Here is a 19865-nt window from a genome sequence, read left to right as displayed (position 1 = left end):
AACATGTGAAGAACGGTTGCAGGAATTGGGTATGGACAGTCTAGAGAAAAGAAGGACTAAAAAAAAAAAAGATCTAATAATTCTCTTCCAGAATGGCCTTTTTAGGACTTTAAAACATCAAAGTCCAGAAACAAAAGTTTCCAATTCCTGTGCTTTGTCTCCATCTAGTGCTCGTGACCTGAATATGCCTTTCAGGAATCTTTTGTATAGCTCTCTCTTAATGGGCTAATAAAGGTAAAGGTTCCCCCGCACATACGTGCTAGTCGTTTCCAACTCTAGGAGCCGGTGCTCATCTCCGTTTCAAAGCCGAAGAGCCAGCGCTTGTCCGAGGACGTCTTCGTGGTCATGTGGCCGGCATGACTAGATGCCAAAGGTGCACGGAACGCTGTTACCTTCCCACCGTAGTGGTCCATGTTTTTCTACTTGCATTTTTATGTGCTTTCAAACTGCTAGGTTGGCAGAAGCTGGGACGAGTAACAGGCGCTCACTCTGCTACGCGGCACTCGGGATTCGACCCGCCAAACTGCCGACCTTCTGATCGACAAGCTCAGCGTCCTAACCCACTGAGCCACCGCGTCCCTTTAATGGGCTAATACTAAGTTTAAAAAAAAATAATAACCCAATTATTGCACTGGTTTTTAATTAGCGCATTCGTTTTTGTAAGTACGTACTACTGGCATTTGAACACATGAAATTTATGTGTGGGTTTACTTATTTATTTATTTTGCCTAACCAAGGAGCAGGAAATCCTCCTTTGAAAAGATGCCTGCCCTTCCGATTCTTTTTTCCCCCCAAATTAATATACTTCTTTAAAATCTTCTTAATGAGTTTACTATTGCTTTTACTACTTGTGTTGATGAAGATTAAAAGCTTTGAAGCTGAGTGTTTCCCCCCCCCCCCCAGTTCCTTCGTTCTCTTCTCAGTGGTGAGGATTAGAGACGGTAAATAATTAAATGGAAAGAAGAGAGGGAGGGAGAAAGGAATTGCTTGTGAACTACCCAAAGACGGCTAGAAAAATCCTCCATCATTTTTTTCTTTCCAACTGAAGGGTGTTGAATGTGCTGTTGACTGAAGGGACATAACATTCCACCAGCACGCGCTTCAAAATATTTCTTGGCTGCAAAAATTGCGCCTCGGAGGTGCAGGGATCTGAGCAAAGATGCAAACTTGACTTTCTAAACGTGTTCGCTTTTTTTGTAGCTTTAATTGGGCTCTTACGCTGTTTTAACTTTGGATTGGGAGCCACTCAGAGTGGCTGGTGAGAAGATGGGCGGCTTTATAAATGTTTTAAATAAATAGGTGATGAGAATAAACAATGAATAAATCACGAAACAATGTCTTCTCCTCCTCCTCCTCCTCCTCCTCCTCCTCTTCTTCTTCTTCTTCTTCTCCTCCTCCTCTTCTTCTTCTCCTCCTCCTCCTCTTCTTCTTCTCCCTCTCCCCCTCCTCCTCCTCCTCCTCTGCTTCTTCTTCTTCTTCTTCTTCTTCTTCTTCTTCTCCTCCTCCTCCTCCTCCTCCTCCTCCTCCTCCTCATTTTCTCCTCCTTGTCCCACTTTTCTTCGTCCACTTCCTCCTCCTCCTCCTTTTATCCCCCTCCCTCTTTTCTCCTCCTCCTCCCCCACTTCTCTTCATCCTCCTCCTCTTCCTCCTCTTCTCCTCCTCCTTGTCCCTTCTCTTCCTCCTCCTCTGCCAGAGACTCTTAAAGAAAAAAAAAGCCATTCCATTAAGTGTCAATCTTCTTAGCACTTTTTTCTTCTTTATAGCCCAGAGAACAATACAGAACTTTGAATAATAAGTGAAGGCATGCACGGGAGATTAATGACTTGGATTAGGAACTGAATACCAATTTGAGATGATTAGATATAGGAGGTCTAAGTCAATGTTAAGCCATGCAATTTGAATTTTCCCATGCCATTAGCTTTACAAAAGCTATCAGGGACCTCTGGGGGGGGTGGTGAGGAGGCATCCTCTGAAAAGCTCTTCTCACCCAAACACACAATCCTAAAATGTCTTTTAATTCCTGATCTTCAGGATACTTCAAAAGGGCAGCCTGCCATCTGCAATTTTGCCGGACGGTCCAGATATTTTGAAGTTTGAATTTCAGTGTTTTTGTTTTGTTTTTTTTAAGCACTCATACAGATGGTCCTCAATTTATAACCAAATTTGAGCCTGGCAATGAGTCATAAGTCAAGGTCTCCCTGTATTTTATCTGTCAGGTTTCTTTGCTCGGCTCCCTGCTTTCCTGTAAAAGTGAGAGATCAGGGTTGCAAAACTGCACATGACCAGCAGGTAGCAGCAAAGAGACAACATTTCAGTGTCTCTCTCCTGCCATCATGTGGTCACTGAAATGTTTGCACCCCAGTAATCCTTGGAGGGAGCAACAATATATGTATACATATAAACCTTATTTGGCTCTCCTGCATGGTGGGGAATCTCAGATCCTCTCTTTTTCCTCCCCTCCCAGTCACTAATAATTACTGAAATATTTTTCTCCTATGCCAGGGGGTCTTCAAACATGGCCCTTTTATGACTTGTGGACTTCAACTCCCAGAATTCCTCAGCCAGGCACGCATGGAAATTCTGGGAGTTGAAGTCCACCAGTCATGAAAGGGCCACGTTTGAAGACCCTTGGTCTGGATCCAAGCCCACAGTTTCATCAAAATGGCCAACTCAGGAATTCTGGGAGATGAAGTCCACCAGTCATAAAAGGGCCAAGTTTGAAGACCTCTGGTCTGGATCCAAGCCCACAGTTTCATCAAAATGGCTGACTGGGAGATTCTGGGAGATGAAGTCCACAAGTCATGAAAGGGCCAAGTTTGAAGACCCCTGGTCTGAGGGTTAGACTTGAAACCAAACTGAGAAAAGGCCAGCTACACATATAAAATTTTGCACAAAAACGTGAGGTTTTGATTGCTTTAAATGCCCTGAAAACCACCTGTGTGAAGGTGTAAAACTGTCCCATGGAGGAAATATCCTGATGATATTAATGTTACCCAGGATGGAGATAGAAAACCCTTGCATTGTTAACTCAAGCCATCCAAACAAGGAACATTTGTACGACACAAATCTGTATCCATTTATCACCGCGGATACACATGCAGTTGGGTTTCTCATATGTAGAAACCAGACATGGGGATTTTATTTATCTATTTATTTATTTTTTGCAGGTGGAAGAGTTACAAATTATCTTGGAAGGGAAGACATTTTCATAGCCGAAATAGATCAAGTGAGCTGCAGACTCTGATTTAGTGACATCAACGACTGTGCTTCCCAAATACACACTCAGATTACCTGCACAAATGGTCAGAAGCTTTATGTAAAATGCCAAATAAATTCAGGGCAAGTTACGGTATATGCTTCTTATTTTCAGTGGGAAGAGAGTGCTGAAGTGTAGACTTGTTCAAATGTTTTTACATGTTGCCGTTTTCGGAATTTCTAATGTGGCTGTTTTAAGTTTTGATGGGGAGCCATCCGGAGTTGGTTAGAAGATCTTTAAAATGAAGGAAGGAAGGAAGGAAGGAAGGAAGGAAGGAAGGAAGGAAGGAAGAAATAAAAAGAAAGGAAAAAAGAAGGAAGGAAGGAAGGAAGGAAGGAAGGAAGGAAGGAAGGAAGGAAAAAGAAAGGAAGAAAGGAAGGAAGAAAGGAAGAAAGGAAGAAAGAAAGAAAGAAAGAAAGAGGGAGGGAGAGAAGGAAGGAAAAATAGGAAAGAAAGAAAGAAAGAAAGACAGACAGAAAGAAAGAAAGAAAGAAAGAAAGAAAGAAAGAAAGAAAGAAAGAAAGAAAGGAGAGAGAGGGGAAGGAAGGAAAGACAGAGGGAGGCAGGCAGGAGGTAGGGATGAAGGAGGGAAAAAGAAGGAAGGGAAAGGAAGAAAAGAAGGGAGGGAGGAAGATAAAAGAATAAAGGAAAGAACAAAGAAAGGGAGGAAGGAATTAAGGGTAGAAGAGAGGGAGGGTGGCAGGAAACAAGGAGGAAGAAAGGAAGATGGGAAAGGAAGGAAAGAAGGGAGGAAAGAAGGAAGAAAGAAAAGAGGCAGCAGGAAGCAGGGATGAAGGAGGGAGAAAGAAGGAAGGAAAGACGGGAGACAGGAAGGAAAGCAAGGTAAAATAAAAAATAAAGGAAAGAAGGAAAGAAGATAAAGATGGAAGGAGCAAGGGGAAGGAAGAAAGAAAGAAAGGAAGGAAGGAAGGAAGGAAGGAAGGAAGGAAGGAAGGAAGGAAGAAAGAAAGAAAGAAAGAAAGAAAGAAAGAAAGAAAGAAAGAAAGGAGGGAGGGAGGGAGGGAGGGAAGGAAGGAAGGAAGGAAGGAAGGGAAAAGAAAGAAAGAAAGAAAGAAAGAAAGGAAGAAAGGAAGAAAGGAAGGAAGGAAGGAAGGAAGGAAAAAGAGAAAGAAAGAAAGAAAGAAAGAAAGAAAGAAAGAAAGAAAGAAAGAAAGGAGGGAGGGAGGGAAGGAAGGAAAAAGAAAGAAAGAAAGGAAGGAAGGAAGGAAGGAAGGAAGGAAGGAAGGAAGGAAGGAAAAAGAGAAAGAAAGAAAGAAAGAAAGAAAGAAAGAAAGAAAGAAAGAAAGAAAGAAAGAAAGAAAGAAAGAAGGGAGGGAGGGAGGGAGGGAGGGAGGGAGGGAGAGGGAAGGAAGGAAGGAAGGAAGGAAGGAAGGAAGGAAGGAAGGAAGGAAGGAAGGAAGGAAGGATCCAGAAAAATCTAGTCCCAGCCATATCTATGTGGCATAGCCTTCCTAATCTGATTCACCTTCTCCAAAAATAGTAAATGCAGCTTCACTCCTTCAAAAGTTTTCCTTCTCCCGCCCGAGGCATGCTTAAAATTTCCCACGACTTACCTTCATTAAGGTGCTCTCCACAGATTTCCTTCTTGTACGTTTATAAGCAAAGCAAATATCTGAACAGCAATTCATGTCCACCATCCTTTTTTCTTTCAAGTTCAACGTTCAGTCATACCGCAGGAGCAATGTCTCATCGGCTGGGAAAAATCAGAGGGTGTTACAACGCATTTGTGGACACGCAGCGTAAGCATTGCCACAATTGTCTATTACAGTGCGATTTAGCATTTCGCAGTACTACTACTACTAATAATAATAATTAAAATAAAATAAAATGCAGGCAGAGCTGAGGATTCATTATCTCTTCCCTTAACGTTGAGGGGTGTTTAGCAATTAAGATGCTGTAACCCGCACGGAAATATTTATTTATTCCACCAGGCAAACTCTGTTCGACGTTTACTGTGAAACATTACGAAAACTCAAACCAGCCCTCCATAAATTTGACCACCTCAGAAGTCATTAATTGTTTCTTTGTTGAAGAATAACATTTGCTTCATGGGCTACACAACACTCGTCTTGTAGAATACTAGTATTTGATTTCATCATAAAAAGCAGCAGGCCAGGGCTTTGTAACAAATTCCTCTTTATCATTTTAGTGCTTCCCAGAATCGCCCTGTGGTTCAGATGGGTGGCAAATAAATTTAATAAATGAATACATACATACAAGGGCAATTCGGAAATAAACCTCCGTTTGGTTATCAATGACGGACACTCCCAGATATAGAACTTTTATTATACACCTTGGAAAACTACAAGCATGGCCTTACTTTTCTACATAATCGCCATTCAAATTGAGGCCCTTGTTGTAACATCTTACAAGGTTTGAAATTCGTTAGTCGTCATGCGGCGCCAAATCTGGGCTATGGTGTATGTGTGTGTGTGCGTGTGATCAAAAACATCCCGACGGGACTGCTTCAAAAGTTCTTGGGTGCGGCTAGCAGTGTGCGGGCAAGTGTTGTTATCATGAACCCACAAATGGGAAGATGCCAAAGGAGTACGACTAGTGAAGTTCACGGTTCGACCTTCAGTTCAGACGTTTACTGTGAAACATTACGAAAACTCAAACCAGCCCTCCATAAACAAGTGTCGGGGCATGCTGACTTCCGGGGTGGTGTCGGTTGATGACAATGCTCGCCCGTACACCGCTAGACGCACCAAAGAACGATTGAAGTGGTTCCGTTGTGATGTTTTTGATCACACACACACACACACAGAAACGTAGCCTAGATTTGGTGCCGAGCGACGCCTACTAAGGAATTTCAAACCTTGTAAGACGTTATGACCAGGGCTTCAATTTGAATGGCGATTCCTAGATAACCTTTATTGGCCTTTTTTTTTCCCCTGCGGGCACAGCGGCACACATTAAAAGTGAAATTTGGTTGCCTGCTCTCGAAGTGCACACATACATAACACACATTTAAAACATGCTGTATACAACCTATGTATAGACCAGGGGCAGGCAACCTCGGCTCTTTTATGACTCATGGACTTCAACTCCCAGAATTCCTGAGCCGGCTTCTTCTCCAGCTCTCCAGTCCAATTCTTTATCAGCTCTGGGCTCAGTAGCCTTGATTCTCACGCTAAGTTTAGTGTTGTTATATCTAGCTGGACTCTCATTCACATTCTGCTCCCCTCCCTGCTCCCAGCATCATTTAACTCTAAAAACAAAAGGGGAAAAATGGCTACATTTCCATCTGTTCTCAAGGCAAAAACATCCAATGTTAGCAGTGTTGACAGCACCCCAATCGGATGTACAGTTGGGTCTCTGAACGGAAAGGTTCCTTAAACTTTCCCTTTTCCTCTCTTGCCAGCCAGCCTCCAAGCCAAGCTGTTTTCCACACTTTCTAAGGTTTTTATGGATTATGTGATTTCTGTGTGGCAGTTCTGACCTTTGCTAGCTCTCCTTCCAGACCTTGTCTGAGCTATAAACCAGGGGTCCCCAAACCCTGGTCTGTGGACCCACACCGGTCCGCAGCATGTCAGCAAGCAGGCCGCACACACAAGCAAAGCTCCATCCTTGGGATGCAGGTAGTGTTCGAAACCACACCCCCTCCGGTCTGTGGGAAAATCCTTTCTCCATGACACCGGTCCTTGGTGCCCAAAAGGTTGGGGACCTCTGCTGTAAACTGTCCATTATAGTCCATATCACCAGTAGCCGAAGGACAACTACACATCAAAACAGAAAGGTTTGTGAACGAGAAAATAGCAGGAAACCCCAGGATTGTAAGATTGTTAAGTTAGACTATGAAATCTGTGTCTGTCTATTTATCTCCATCCATCCATCATCTATCTACGCATACATCATCTATCTATATATATCTATTCATCCGTCATCTATCCATCCATAAATCCAACCACCTACTATATCATCTCTATCAATATGTATATCTATACATATCTATACATTAAGAAAACCAAGATCGTGGCATCCGGCCCTCTCAATTCCTGGAAAATAGATGGGGAAGAAATGTGGGTAGTGACAGATTTTATTTTCTGGGGCTCCAAGATCACTGCAGACAGGGACTGCAGCCAAGAAATTAAAAGACGCTTGCTCCTGGGGAGGAAAGCCATGACAAATCTAGACAGCACACTAAAAAGCAGAGACATCACCCTGCCAACAAAAGCGTGTATAGTCAAGGCTATGGTCTTCCCAGTTGCAATGTATGGCTGTGAAAGTTGGACCATAAGAAAGGCTGAGCGCCAAAAAATTGAGGCCTTTGAACTATGGTGCTGGAGAAGACTTCGACCGCAAGGCGATCAAACCGGTCAGTCCTAGAGGAGATCAACCCTGACTGCTCTTTAGAAGGTCAGATCCTAAAGCTAAAACTCAAATCCTTTGGCCGCCTAATGAGAAGGAAGGACTCACTGGAGAAGAGCCTAATGCTGGGAAAGGTTGAGGGCAAGAGAAGAATGGGACGACGGAGAATAAGGTGGCTGGATGGATTCACTGAAGCAGTAGGCGTGAGCTTAAATGGACTCCAAAAGATGGTGGAGGACAGGAAGGCCTGGAAGAATGTTGTCCATTGGGTCGTGATGGGTCGGACACAACTTCGCAACTAACAACAACAACAATACATATCTTCTATTCATCTATCTGTCTGTCTGTCCATCCATCCATCCATTGGTCATCTATTCATCCATCCACTCACTATATCATCTCTCTCTCTTTTATCTACCTAAACTATCTGTATCCATTTCTATATCTATACATATCTTCTATTTATCTGTCTGTCCGTCCGTCCATCCATCTATCCATCATCTATCCATCTATCAGTCATCTATTTAGCCATCAATCCAACCATCATATCTCTCTCTATGTGTGTGTATGTATGTATATGTATATGTGTGTGTGTGTGTGTATATATATATATATATATATATATATATATATATATATATATATATATATATATATGTAGATCTAGAGTCTCGGGTCTCGCGAGAATCTACGAAAACAAATATCATACCTCTACGGGGAGGACATCTACGTCGCCACAACTTTCTAAAGATGAAAGGAACGCGGGAAGAAACCCGAGACTCTAGATCTAGACATACAGACACCCGCGAGAATCTACGAAAACAAATATCATACCTCTACGGGGAGGACATCTACGTCGCCACAACTTTCTAAAGATGAAAGGAACGCGGGAAGAAACCCGAGACTCTAGATCTAGATCTTCATACACAGAGGCCAGAGATACAAACAAATAGAAGGCGCACCAATGGGATCCCCTCTATCACCAGTTATCGCCAACCTTTTCATGGAAGAATTTGAAACTAACGCTCTGGAAAAGACTACAAACAAACCAAAACTGTGGCTCAGATATGTGGATGACACCTTCGTGATCTGGCCCCACGGAAGAAAGGAGCTAGAAAACTTCCTGACACACCTGAACAGCCTACATACCAAAATAAAATTCACCATGGAGATTGAAACAAACAACCAGTTACCTTTCCTGGATGTACTTATATACAAAAAACAAAACGGCACCCTAGGACACACAGTCTACCGAAAGAAAACACACACCAACCGTTACCTCAATGCGCAATCACATCATCACCCAGCACAAATAAATTCAGTAGCCAAAACACTAATAACAAGAACCAGACGCCTTGCAGATGAAACACATATACAAACAGAACTACACACCCTGACAGACATATTGACAGCAAACAAGTTCCAAAAAAACAAAATCACCAATATGATTCAGCAGGGGACTCCGAAACAGAAAAACATCCAAGAAGAACAGAACAACGGACGAGCCATCTTGCCCTACATAAAAGGAACAACCGACAAAATCAGTAAAGTACTACGCAAACATAACATCAAAACCGCATTTAACACTGACAGAAAGATATCAACCATCCTGAGAAACCCCAAAGACAAAATAGAACTGGAAAACCAGGGCATATACCAAATCCCATGCGCCTCCTGTCCAGCAACATCCATCGGACAGACTAACAGAAGAATAGAGGTACGTGTAGAAGAACATAAGAACTCAGTACAGAAGAAAGATCACACATCTTCACTAGTACAACACATAAACATTACGGGACACAACATCAATTTTGAAGGTACAAAAACAATCGCCAAAATAGAACATCTCAATAGCAGAATAATCAGAGAAGCCATTGAAATAGAAAAACACCCAGACAGTATGAACAAGCGAGACGACACCTCCCGCCTACATGACATTTGGAAACCAGCATTGATAGAGAAACGAATTTCAGCAAACAAGGATTTAAAAAACCAACAAACAACCCCAAATGCCACCAGCCCCAGCAAGACTCATCCACACCCAGAACAAAAACTCTCCCACACAAAAGACAGAACAAGTCAAGCAAAAGTGCCATCACCCAAACAGAAGAATGCACACACGAACCTGACTGACCCATACCAGAGATACATAGCAGGTCCTCGAACCCGGAGCCAAACCAAAGCTCTGGAGGCCACTACACAGCCCACTCCTCAGGACACCAAATCACAACACTCAGGATATTACAACACAACAAAAAACCCCACCCATTCAGAACACACCCCACCCAACCAGAAGACAGCCACGCCTCCAACCAATCAGAAGACAACCACGCATCCACCCAATCAGAAGACAGCCACGCCTCAGAACACAGCCCCACCGGCAGTTGGAAGGAAAGGAACAGCCAGACCACGCATTGCTCCTGAAAGCAGCAGGAGGAACACTCCGGCCTGATGATGACGGATGGGATTTTGTCGAAACGTCGCCACAACTTTCTGAAGATGAAAGGAACGCGGGAAGAAACCCGAGACTCTAGATCTACACATACAGACACCCGCGAGAATCTACGAAAACAAATACATATATATATATATATATATATATATATATATATATATATATATATATATACACACACACACATATATACACACATATATACACACATACACATACACACGTGTGTATATGTACATATGTATGTATATATATATATGTATATATACACATATATACATACACATAAATGTATATATATATATATATATATGTACATATGTGTGTATATATATATGTATATATATATATATATATATATATATGTATAATATACATGTGTATATGTTTGTATATATATATACACACTACACACACACACACACACACACACACACACACACACACATATATATATATATATATATATATATATATATATATATATATACATACATACATACATACACATACATACATACATACACATACATACATACATACACATACACATATCCCTAGACTGTTCTGTTCCATTCCATTTATTTTGGCACTTTAACTTTCTCTTTTGTCCCTTTTTCTCCCCCCCACCTTACTTAATTTTAGATTGTAGTCATTTCTTCTCTCTTTTCTTAAACTTTCAATAAAATAATATTTATTTTTTTAAAAAATAAGGGGGAAAAAGGCCACTGCTTTAGAGAGCAGAGTGCAGTTTCATAACCAACTTAAGGGGGAAAAAATAAAATAAAAATCTGCTGGAAACCAAGGAAAACAAACTCCCCCCCCTCGCCGCCCACCTCAGTATTAAGCTGAATTTGCTTGTCCAGCTTCTTTCCCTGTAAGGAGAAAAAAAACAACAACACAAAGGCACCGGGCGCAGCCATCTTCGCCTATTTCTTATGGGCGCGGCCATCTTTCTCCGCCCCCTTCCTTCCGTACAACGCCGCCCCGCCATCTTAGCGTAGGGCAAAAGAAAGCCGCCCGCAACGCTGCCCTTTCTCGAAGGTTAACGCGAGCGAGCGAGCGAGTGAGTGAGTGAGTGAGTGGGCGGAGCGCCCGCGCGCGCGCCCGCCTTCCAATCAGACGCTCCGCCCAGCGCCTCCAGCCGCTTGATTGGAAGGCTGCGGAAGAGCGCGGGGGGAGGGAGGGGCGCGAAAGGATCAGCTGGTGCGGATGACAGAGCAGTGGGAGGGTGGGCGCATCAGCCGCCATGGGCGAAGCGGAGAAGTTCTACTACGTGCACAGCTGCGATCTGGACCTGAACGTCCAGCTCAAGATGTGAGTAGCCTCTCGGTGGGGGCTTGCGCATGCTCTGTCCTGATGGGGATTGTTTTTTTTTTTGGGGGGGGAGGTTGGTGGTGGAGAAAAATGGGGGCACAGCTCTTCTCCCAAGAGCTCTGGAGGGTTTGGGCGTGGGTGGGGGGAGGAAGGAGGGGTATCCCTGCTTTGCAAAGACCTGGGATGGATGGGGGGGAGGGGGAAGGCCCCTGCTTTGCAATTACTTGGGGTGGGGTGGTGGTGGTGGAGGAGGGGTCCCTGCTTTGCAAGTTAACTGTGTGGGGGGGGGAAGGGGTCCCTGCTTTGCCAGGACCTGGGACACAGAAGAGGGGGGGAATCTCTGCTTTCCAATTAACTGGGGTGAGAGGAGGGGTCCCTGCTTTGCAATTAACTGGAAAGGGAGGAGGGGTCCCTGCTTTGCAATTAACTGGAAAGGGAGGAGGGGTCCCTGCTTTGCAAGTTAACTGGGGGGGAGGGGACCCTGCTTTACCACTACCTGGGACACAGAAGAGGGGGGGAATCTCTGCTTTCCAATTAACTGGGGTGAGAGGAGGGGTCCCTGCTTTGCAATTAACTGGAAAGGGAGGAGGGGTCCCTGCTTTGCAAGTTAACTGGGGGGAAAGGGGTCCCTGCTTTACCACTACCTGAGACACAGAAAAGGGGGGGAGATCTCTGCTTTGCATTTAACTAGGGTGAGAGGAAGGATCCCTGCTTTGCAATTAACTGGAAAGGGAGGAGGGGTCCCTGCTTTGCAAGTTAACTGGGGGGAAGGGGTCCCTGCTTTACCACTACCTGAGACACAGAAGGGGGGGGGAGATCTCTGCTTTGCATTTAATTAGGGTGAGAGGAAGGGTCCCTGCTTTGCAATTAACTGGAAAGGGAGGAGGGGTCCCTGCTTTGCAAGTTAACTGAGGGAGGAAGGGGTCCCTGCTTTACCACTACCTGGGACACAGAAAGGGGGGGAAGATCTCTGCTTTGCAATTAACCCAGGTGAGTGGAGGGGTCCTTTGCTATGCAACAACTTGGGATGGGATGTTGTTGCCATTTTGTTGTTTGTTGTTGCTGTTATTTGCATTTAATTTCTATACTTCTACAGGAAGGTAGAGGTAGGTAGTCCTCGGCTTGGATTCAGAGAGGGGGACTGACCCAGTTGGCTTTCCTGCCTAAGGCGGGACTAGAACTCACAGTCTCCTGGTGAATGGCCCAAAGTCACCCGGCTGATTTTCATGCCTAAGGCGGGACTAAAACTCTCAGTCTCCTGGTGATTGGCCCAAAGTCAGCCGGCAGATTTTCATGCCTAAGGCGGGACTAGAACTCACAGTCGCCTGGTGATTGGCCCAAAGTCACCTGGTTTATTTTCATGTGTAAGGCGAGACTAAAACTTACAGTCTCCTGGTGAATGGCCCAAAGTCACCCAGCTGACTTTCCTGCCTAAGGCAGGACTAGAACTCACAGTCACCTGGTGAATGGCCCAAAGTCACCCAGCTGACTTTCCTGCCTAAGGCAGGACTAGAACTCACAGTCACCTGGTGAATGGCCCATAGTCACCCGGCCGATTTTCATGCCTAAGGTGGGACTAGAACTCACATTCCTGCTTTCCGAACCTGCTGCGTTAAACCACTACACCAAACTGGATTCTCCTTATCCTATTCAATAATAACGATATACTCAAATCTTATTTTCCTGCCTTGTCCACTTAGTGGCAGCTTGGAGGGGAAAAGAGAGCAGAAGAGCTACAAAGCGGTTTTGGAAAACCCCATGCTGAGATTCTCCGGGTTGTACCAAGAAACGTGTTCGGACCTCTATGTCACCTGCCAGGTGTTTGCAGAAGGGAAACCACTTGCTCTTCCTGTCCGGACGTCCTACAAAGCATTCAGCACCAGGTGGAAGTAAGTCCTCGGGGTTGGGGTTGAGTAGCGCAGATCCTAAATGTCTCCTCTGGGCCTCTCCTACCAATCTTCAACTACTTTATGTCCTGAAACATCCCAGCCACAAAGTTTTTAACCCCGCAAAATGGGTGTCTACCGAGATTCTCCGTCATCCAGCTCACGGTTGTCCCGAAGGTGCTTTTTTTTTTTTAAGGAGGCAACTGGACTTTCTTTTTTCGCTTTAAAGGCATTTCGCTTCTCATCCAAGAAGCTTCTTCAGCTTCTGACTGAATGGTGGGGAATGGGAGGATTTATACTACTTGCAGACAGCCGATCATTTGCATCCTTTTAGAGAGTCGTTGAGGCCACTTGGGGGTTTAATCTGTGCCCTCACTGAATGGTGCAAATGGGTCTGGAGCCTTCTTGGAAGTGTTGAAAGGACTGTGTTGTAGACTGGAGGTTGACAATGTCTGCTGAGGGGGAGCTGTTCAGCTTTGACCTAGATGGCGCTCCATCACTGGAGATTTTTAAGAAGAGACTGGACATTCACCTGTCTGAAATGGTATAGGTTCTCCTGCTTGAGCGGGGGGCTGGACTAGAAGACCTCCAAGGTTCTATTTTATTCTATTCCATATTTTCCATTCCATTCTATTCTATTCTATTCTATTCTATTCTATTCTATTCTATTCTATTCTATTCTATTCTATTCTATTCTATTCTGTATACTGTATTCTATTCTATTCTACTCTACTCTACTCTACTCTACTCTACTCTACTCTACTCTACTCTACTCCACTCTACTCTAAATACTTTTGCTTATATAGGGCCTTCTCAGTGGGAGCGCCTGCCCTCTGGAACCAGCTGCCGGTGGAGCTGAGAACTGCCCCCGACCTCCGATCATTCCGCCGGGGCCTGAAGACCTGGCTCTTTGAGCTCTCCGGCCCAGGCTGAGGAGAAATTTTTAATTGGGGTTTTTAATGTGTACAGGGTCAATTTAATATTTTTTAATTTGGTCTTAACTTTTGTATGTTGGATTTTTTTAATTCCCTGTAAACCGCCCTGAGTCCTCAGGGAAAGGGCGGTATATAAATGTAACTAAATAAATAAATAAATTATTCTATTCTATTCTATTCTATTCTATTCTATTCTATTCTATTCTATTCTACTCTATATACTTTTGCTTATTCTATTCTATTCTATTTGTTCTGTTCTATTCTATTTTGCTTTATTCTATTCTATTCTGCTTTAATCTGTTCTATTTTATTCTACTCTATTCTACATACTTTTGCTTATTCTATTCTATTCTATTCTACTCTACTCTACTCTAAATACTTTTGCTTATTCTATTCTATTCTATTCTATTCTATTCTATTCTATTCTATTCTATTCTATTCTATTCTACTCTATTCTATATACTTTTGCTTATTCTATTCTATTCTATTCTATTCTATTCTATTCTATTCTATTCTATTCTATTCTATTATTCTATTCTATTCTATTCTATTCTATTCTACTCTATTCTACATACTTTTGCTTATTCTATTCTATTCTATTCTATTCTATTCTATTCTATTCTATTCTATTCTATTCTATTCTATTCTATTCTATTCTATTCTATTCTATTCTATTCCATTCCATATTTTCTATTCTATTATTATTCCATTCATTCAAACTAACGGCCCTCTCTGTTCACATTCTGGATAGTCAGAGCCGAATAAGCTTCTTGGATGAGAAGCGAAACGTCTTCAAAGAAAGACAAGAAAGTCCAGTTGCCTTCTGAAAAAAAACACCTTCGGGACTCAAAATGCGGTTGTGGAGGTTACCTGCACAGGTAGCCTTGGACTGACAGCAGCTCATTTGAAGTTACAATGGCATTGAAACCAGGGACTTAGGACTGTTTTTCACACTTATGACCGTTGCAGCATCCGCGTGGTCAGGCGATCAAAATTCTGAGGGTTGGCAACTGTCTCGTGTTCATGATGGTTTTAGTGTCCCGGGGCTGTATGTGTGTGTGCCGTGATCCCCTTTTGTGACCTGACAAGCAGAGTCAAATGGGGAAGCCAGGTCTGCTTAAGAACCGTGTTGCTAACTTAACAGCTGTAGCGATTCACTTAGCAACTTAACAAGAAAGGTCGTAAAGCGGGGCAAGGTTCACTTAAAAACCGTCTCACTGAGTTACAGATATAACACAGGCAGTCCTCAGCTCGTGACGGCAACCAAGCCCCAATTTTCCGTCGCTAAGGAAGACGTGGGCCCTATTTTGTGACCTGTCTTTCCACCGTTCTTAAAGTGAACCACTGCAGTTGTTAAAGTTAGTTACACGGTTGTTAAGTGAATCTGGCTTCCCCCACTGACTTCGCTGATCGGATAGTCGTGAAATGGGGATCAGGGGACACTGCAACCGTCATAAATACGAGGCGCTTGCCAAGTGTCCGAATTTTGATCACGTGATCAAACTGGGGACTCAGTCATAAGCAGACTTTTTTTTCTGTGTCGTCGTCACCTTTAAGGTATCCAGGTCATTTTTGTGGGCTTGTATCAGATGGCTAAGCCTTAGATGCGTCCTTCAGAACACGTCCGCAAGTTGCCACAAAGTAATTATTCATTATGGTAAATAAAAGAAATAGCAATAGTACTTAGACTTATATACCGCTTCATGGTGCTTTGCAGCCTTCTCTAAGCAGTTCACAGAGTCAGCCTTTTGCCCCTAACAATCTGGGTTCTCATTTTACCGACCTCGGAAGGACGGAAGGCTGAGTCAACCATGATGCGGTGAGACTCAAACTCCTGGCAGTCAGCAGAATTAGCCTGCAATTCTCCATTCTAACCACTGGGAAAGAAGGAAGGAAGGAAGGAAGGAAGGAAGGAAGGAAGGAAGGAAGGAAGGAAGGAAGGAATAGAAACAACATCAGACTTATATACCCCTTCACAGTGCTTTACAGCCCCCTTTAAGCGGTTTACAGAATCAGCATGTTGCCCCCAACAATTTGGGTCCCCATTTATCCGACCTCAGAAGGATGGAAGGCTGAGTAAACCTTGAGCCGTTCAGGATCAAACTCCTGGCTGTGGGCAGAATTAGCCTGCCATATTGCATTGTAACCGCTGTGCCACCACAGTTAGGAAGGAAGGAAGGAAGGAAGGAAGGAAGGAAGGAAGGAAGGAAGGAAGGAAGGAAGGAATAGCAATAGCACTTAGTGTTATATACCGCTTCGTGCTGCTTTCTGGGTCCTCATTTTACTAACCTTGGAAAGATGGAAGCCTGAGTCAAACCTTGAACTGGTAAGAATCGAACTGCAGGCAGTCAGCAGAATTAGTCTGCAATACTGCTTTGTAACCGCTGTGCCACCACAGTTAGGAAGGAAGGAATAGCAGTAGCACTTAGTGTTATATACCTCTTCATGCTGCTTTCTGGGTCCTCATTTTACTGGCCTTAGGAAGATGGAAGCCTGAGTCAACCTTGAACCGGTAAGAATCGAACTGAAGGCAGTCAGCAGAAGTAGCCTGCAATACTGCATTGTAACCACTGCACCGCCACAGCTGAAATGGATTGATCATGTTAATAGGGTAGGGCAGGGGTACACAATCTTGGCTCTTTTATAACTTGTGGACTTCAACTCCCAGAATTCCTGAGCCAGCCATGCTGAGGAGAAATGGAGAGGTTTCCATGCTGAGCCATGGTGGCCCAGAAATTCTGGGAGTTGAAGTCCACGAGTCATAAAAGAGCCAAGGTTGCCTACCCCTGGCCTAGGCCTAGGCCGCTTTATGTCTTGTGGACTTTAACTCCCAGAATTCCTGAGCCAGCCATGCTGAGGAGAAGTGGAGAGGTTTCCATGCTGAGCCATGCTGGCTGAGGAATTCTGGGAGTTGAAGTCCATGAGTTATAAAAGAGCCAAGGTGGCCTACTCCTGGTGTAGGGAATACAGTAACTAAGTCAGATTTCGCAGCTCTAATCTAGGGATGATTAGAACAGTATAAATCTGAACTAAAAACTTAACTTCTCTCCCCTCAGCTGGAACGAATGGTTAAAACTGCCAGTCAAATATCCCGATTTGCCCCGAAATGCCCAGGTGGCCTTCACAATATGGGACATCTATGGACCTGGGAAAGCCGTCCCTGTTGGTGGCACAACGGTCTCTCTCTTTGGGAAATATGGGTGAGTTGTTTTTCCTTCTCTTCCCATTCTCCAGTGGAGATCTCAACACAGCATTTGAGGAGGAACACAACAAAAAAATGTGAGAAGGTCCTTGCTGTACCCAGTGAAGAAGAATATTTGTAGCTCAGGGTTGAAATGGCGAGTCCTTGGTGCTCTGTGAGCTTGCATGCTTTCTTGCAGATGTTTCATTACCCTAAGTAGGTAACATCATCACTGCTAGTAAGGAGTGTGGTTTGCAGAGAGGAGGAGGAGGAGGTGGGGAAGAAGAAGTGAACTTGTTTATATGGACTACGTAAGACGTTGGGGGTTTGGCTGGGGAAATTGTTGTTTAAGGTGGTGTTGGAACCTCAGAGTTAGTTTTGCCTCGACATTACCATGCAGTATATTCAATAAACAGTAAGATTTTTGGAGATGGAATGAACCTGGAGTTTTATTTGGATTCTCAAGGTGGATGTAGACACCATCCACCTTCAAACTGAACATCCCCCTCTCAACAAGAGGGGAGAACACCACCTATCTCCTGTTTACAACACAGTCCTTCTAGCAGTTCCAAGAAGGTCCCACATCTATTTGCAGGTGACCTTGAGGGCACAGATAAGCACAGTGCCCAAATTTTGCCCAAGTGTTTTAAGTACAAATTTTGCAAGGGTCTTAAGGACAAAGAGCAATGATAAGTCACTTTTTTTTCCTCAAATGTTGTTGCAGCTTCGAACAGTTGTTAAACAAATGGTTGTAAGTAGAGAAACTATTTGTGGTGAAGCCCATGAGATGGAAAGGAGTTGAGCTTTCGGCTAGAAGATGCTGTAGAGAAACTACAGGAGTTGTCTGATGCTTTGGTCACCAGGTTGTCTCCTTCTGTACTGTAGGTGACCTGTAGTTTTGAGTCTCAGTAGTATGATGTGCGTGTGTTCCTTGCTTGAGATCCTAAGCTGTGTGCCCATCAAGTTGGCTGACTCACTTTTTTTTGGACCATGCTAGGATAACTGCTTTCTTGTCATACGGCATCACAGTCTGGTTTGGAAGCATCCCTGCTTCAGACAGGAAGGCGGTGCAGAGAGTGGTGAGGACGGTCGAAAAGATAATTGGCAGTTCCCTCCCTCCCATCCAGGACATGGCACAGAAGCGTTGCTTGAGCTGGGTCCACAAGATTGTCTGGGACACGACACACCCTCTTCACGACCTGTTTTCCTTGTTACCTTCTGGGAGGAGGGGGCTTCGTGGTATCCAAAGCAGAACATCCAGATTCAGTCACAGCTTTGTTCTGTACAGTATTAACCTTGGGAACTCTCAAGCTTCCTCCTCCCGTTATGTATTCACTATGGACAGTGATTAATATTTATATGTTAATTACAACTAAGGGAGTAGGTCTATACATATGTTGTATATAGTATGTTTTAAATGTGTGTTATGTATGTGTACACTGAGAGCAAGCAACTAAATTTCATTTTTAATGTGTGCCATTGTGCCCACAGTAAAAAATGACAATAAAGGTTATCTATCTATCTATCTATCTATCTATCTATCTATCTATCTATCTATCTATCTATCTATCTATCTATCTATCTATCTATATCTCTATATCTCTATCTATCTATATCTCTACCTATCTATCTGTCATCTATCTGTCATCTATCATCTCTATCATCTATCTGTCATCTATCATCCATATCTATCTATCTGTCTATCTATCTATCTATCTATCTATCTATCTATCTATCTATCTATCTATCTATCTATCTATATCTATCTGTTGTTGTTGTTGTTGTTGTTGTAAGCTGCGAAGACGTGTCTGACCCATCGCGACCCTATGGACAATGTTCCTCCAGGCCTTCCTATCCTGTACCATCTTCTGGAGTCCATTTAAGCTCATGCCTACTGCTTCAGTGACTCCATCCAGCCACCTCATTCTCTGTCGTCCCATTCTTCTATTGCCCTCAATCTTTCCCAGCATTAGGCTCTTCTCCAGTGAGTCCTTCCTTCTCATTAGGTGGCCAAAGTATTTGAGTTTTAGCTTCAGGATCTGGCCTTCTAAAGAGCAGTCAGGGTTGATCTCCTCTAGGACTGACCGGTTGGATCGCCTTGCAGTCCAAGGGACTCGCAGGAGTCTTCTCCAGCACCACAGTTCAAAGGCCTCCATTCTTTGGTGCTCGGCCTTTCTTATGGTCCAACTTTCACTGCCATACATTGCAACTGGAAAGACCATAGCCTTGACTATACGCACTTTTGTTTCTATCTATCTATATCTAAATCAGCCTTTCTTTTGTAGGATGTTCCGTCAAGGAATGCATGATCTCAAAGTATGGCCCAATGTGGAGGCAGATGGTTCTGAGGCAACCAGAACTCCTGGAAAAACAAGCAGTACATTTTCAGAAGACAAGATGAGTCGGTTAGCCAAGGTAAGGTTCTAATTCTCCTGAAGGCAGGACAAGAAGTGACAGATGGAAACTCATCAAGAAGAGAAGCAACCTGGAACTAAGGAGAAAC

The 19865-nt window shown here is 43.7% G+C and overlaps 1 protein-coding gene and 1 long non-coding RNA gene across 6 annotated transcripts in view; one reads left to right on the top strand and one right to left on the bottom strand.

The window, feature by feature from the left end:
- Nucleotides 1-697: 697 nt before the first annotated feature.
- LOC310635701 lies at nucleotides 698-10995 on the bottom strand. Its single transcript, XR_014491477.1, has 3 exons — nucleotides 10880-10995; nucleotides 4831-4970; nucleotides 698-2242 (listed from the first exon to the last, which is right to left on the bottom strand). It is a non-coding gene; the product is annotated as an uncharacterized lncRNA (long non-coding RNA).
- Nucleotides 10996-11246: 251 nt separating this feature from the next.
- Nucleotides 11247-19865, top strand: part of PIK3C3 (phosphatidylinositol 3-kinase catalytic subunit type 3) — a 128709-nt gene continuing 120090 nt past the window's right edge. For 4 of the 5 annotated variants that reach the window (XR_014491469.1, XM_083354830.1, XM_083354831.1 and 1 more), the window contains exons 1-4: nucleotides 11247-11360; nucleotides 13061-13249; nucleotides 17238-17381; nucleotides 19648-19777. Coding sequence is in view for 4 of the 5 variants with exons in the window: in XM_083354830.1 (XP_083210956.1) it covers nucleotides 11293-11360; nucleotides 13061-13249; nucleotides 17238-17381; nucleotides 19648-19777 (531 nt within the window). In the remaining variant the exon portion in view is untranslated. The remainder of the gene's footprint in view (nucleotides 11361-13060; nucleotides 13250-17237; nucleotides 17382-19647; nucleotides 19778-19865) is intronic. The other variant, XM_083354832.1, reaches the window with a different exon arrangement.

The sequence above is a fragment of the Vipera ursinii genome (assembly GCF_947247035.1).
Source record: "Vipera ursinii genome assembly, chromosome: 2".
NCBI classification, from domain to species: domain Eukaryota; kingdom Metazoa; phylum Chordata; class Lepidosauria; order Squamata; family Viperidae; genus Vipera; species Vipera ursinii.
Note: the sequence above shows the minus strand (reverse complement) of the source record. Positions and strands in the feature narration are given on the sequence as shown.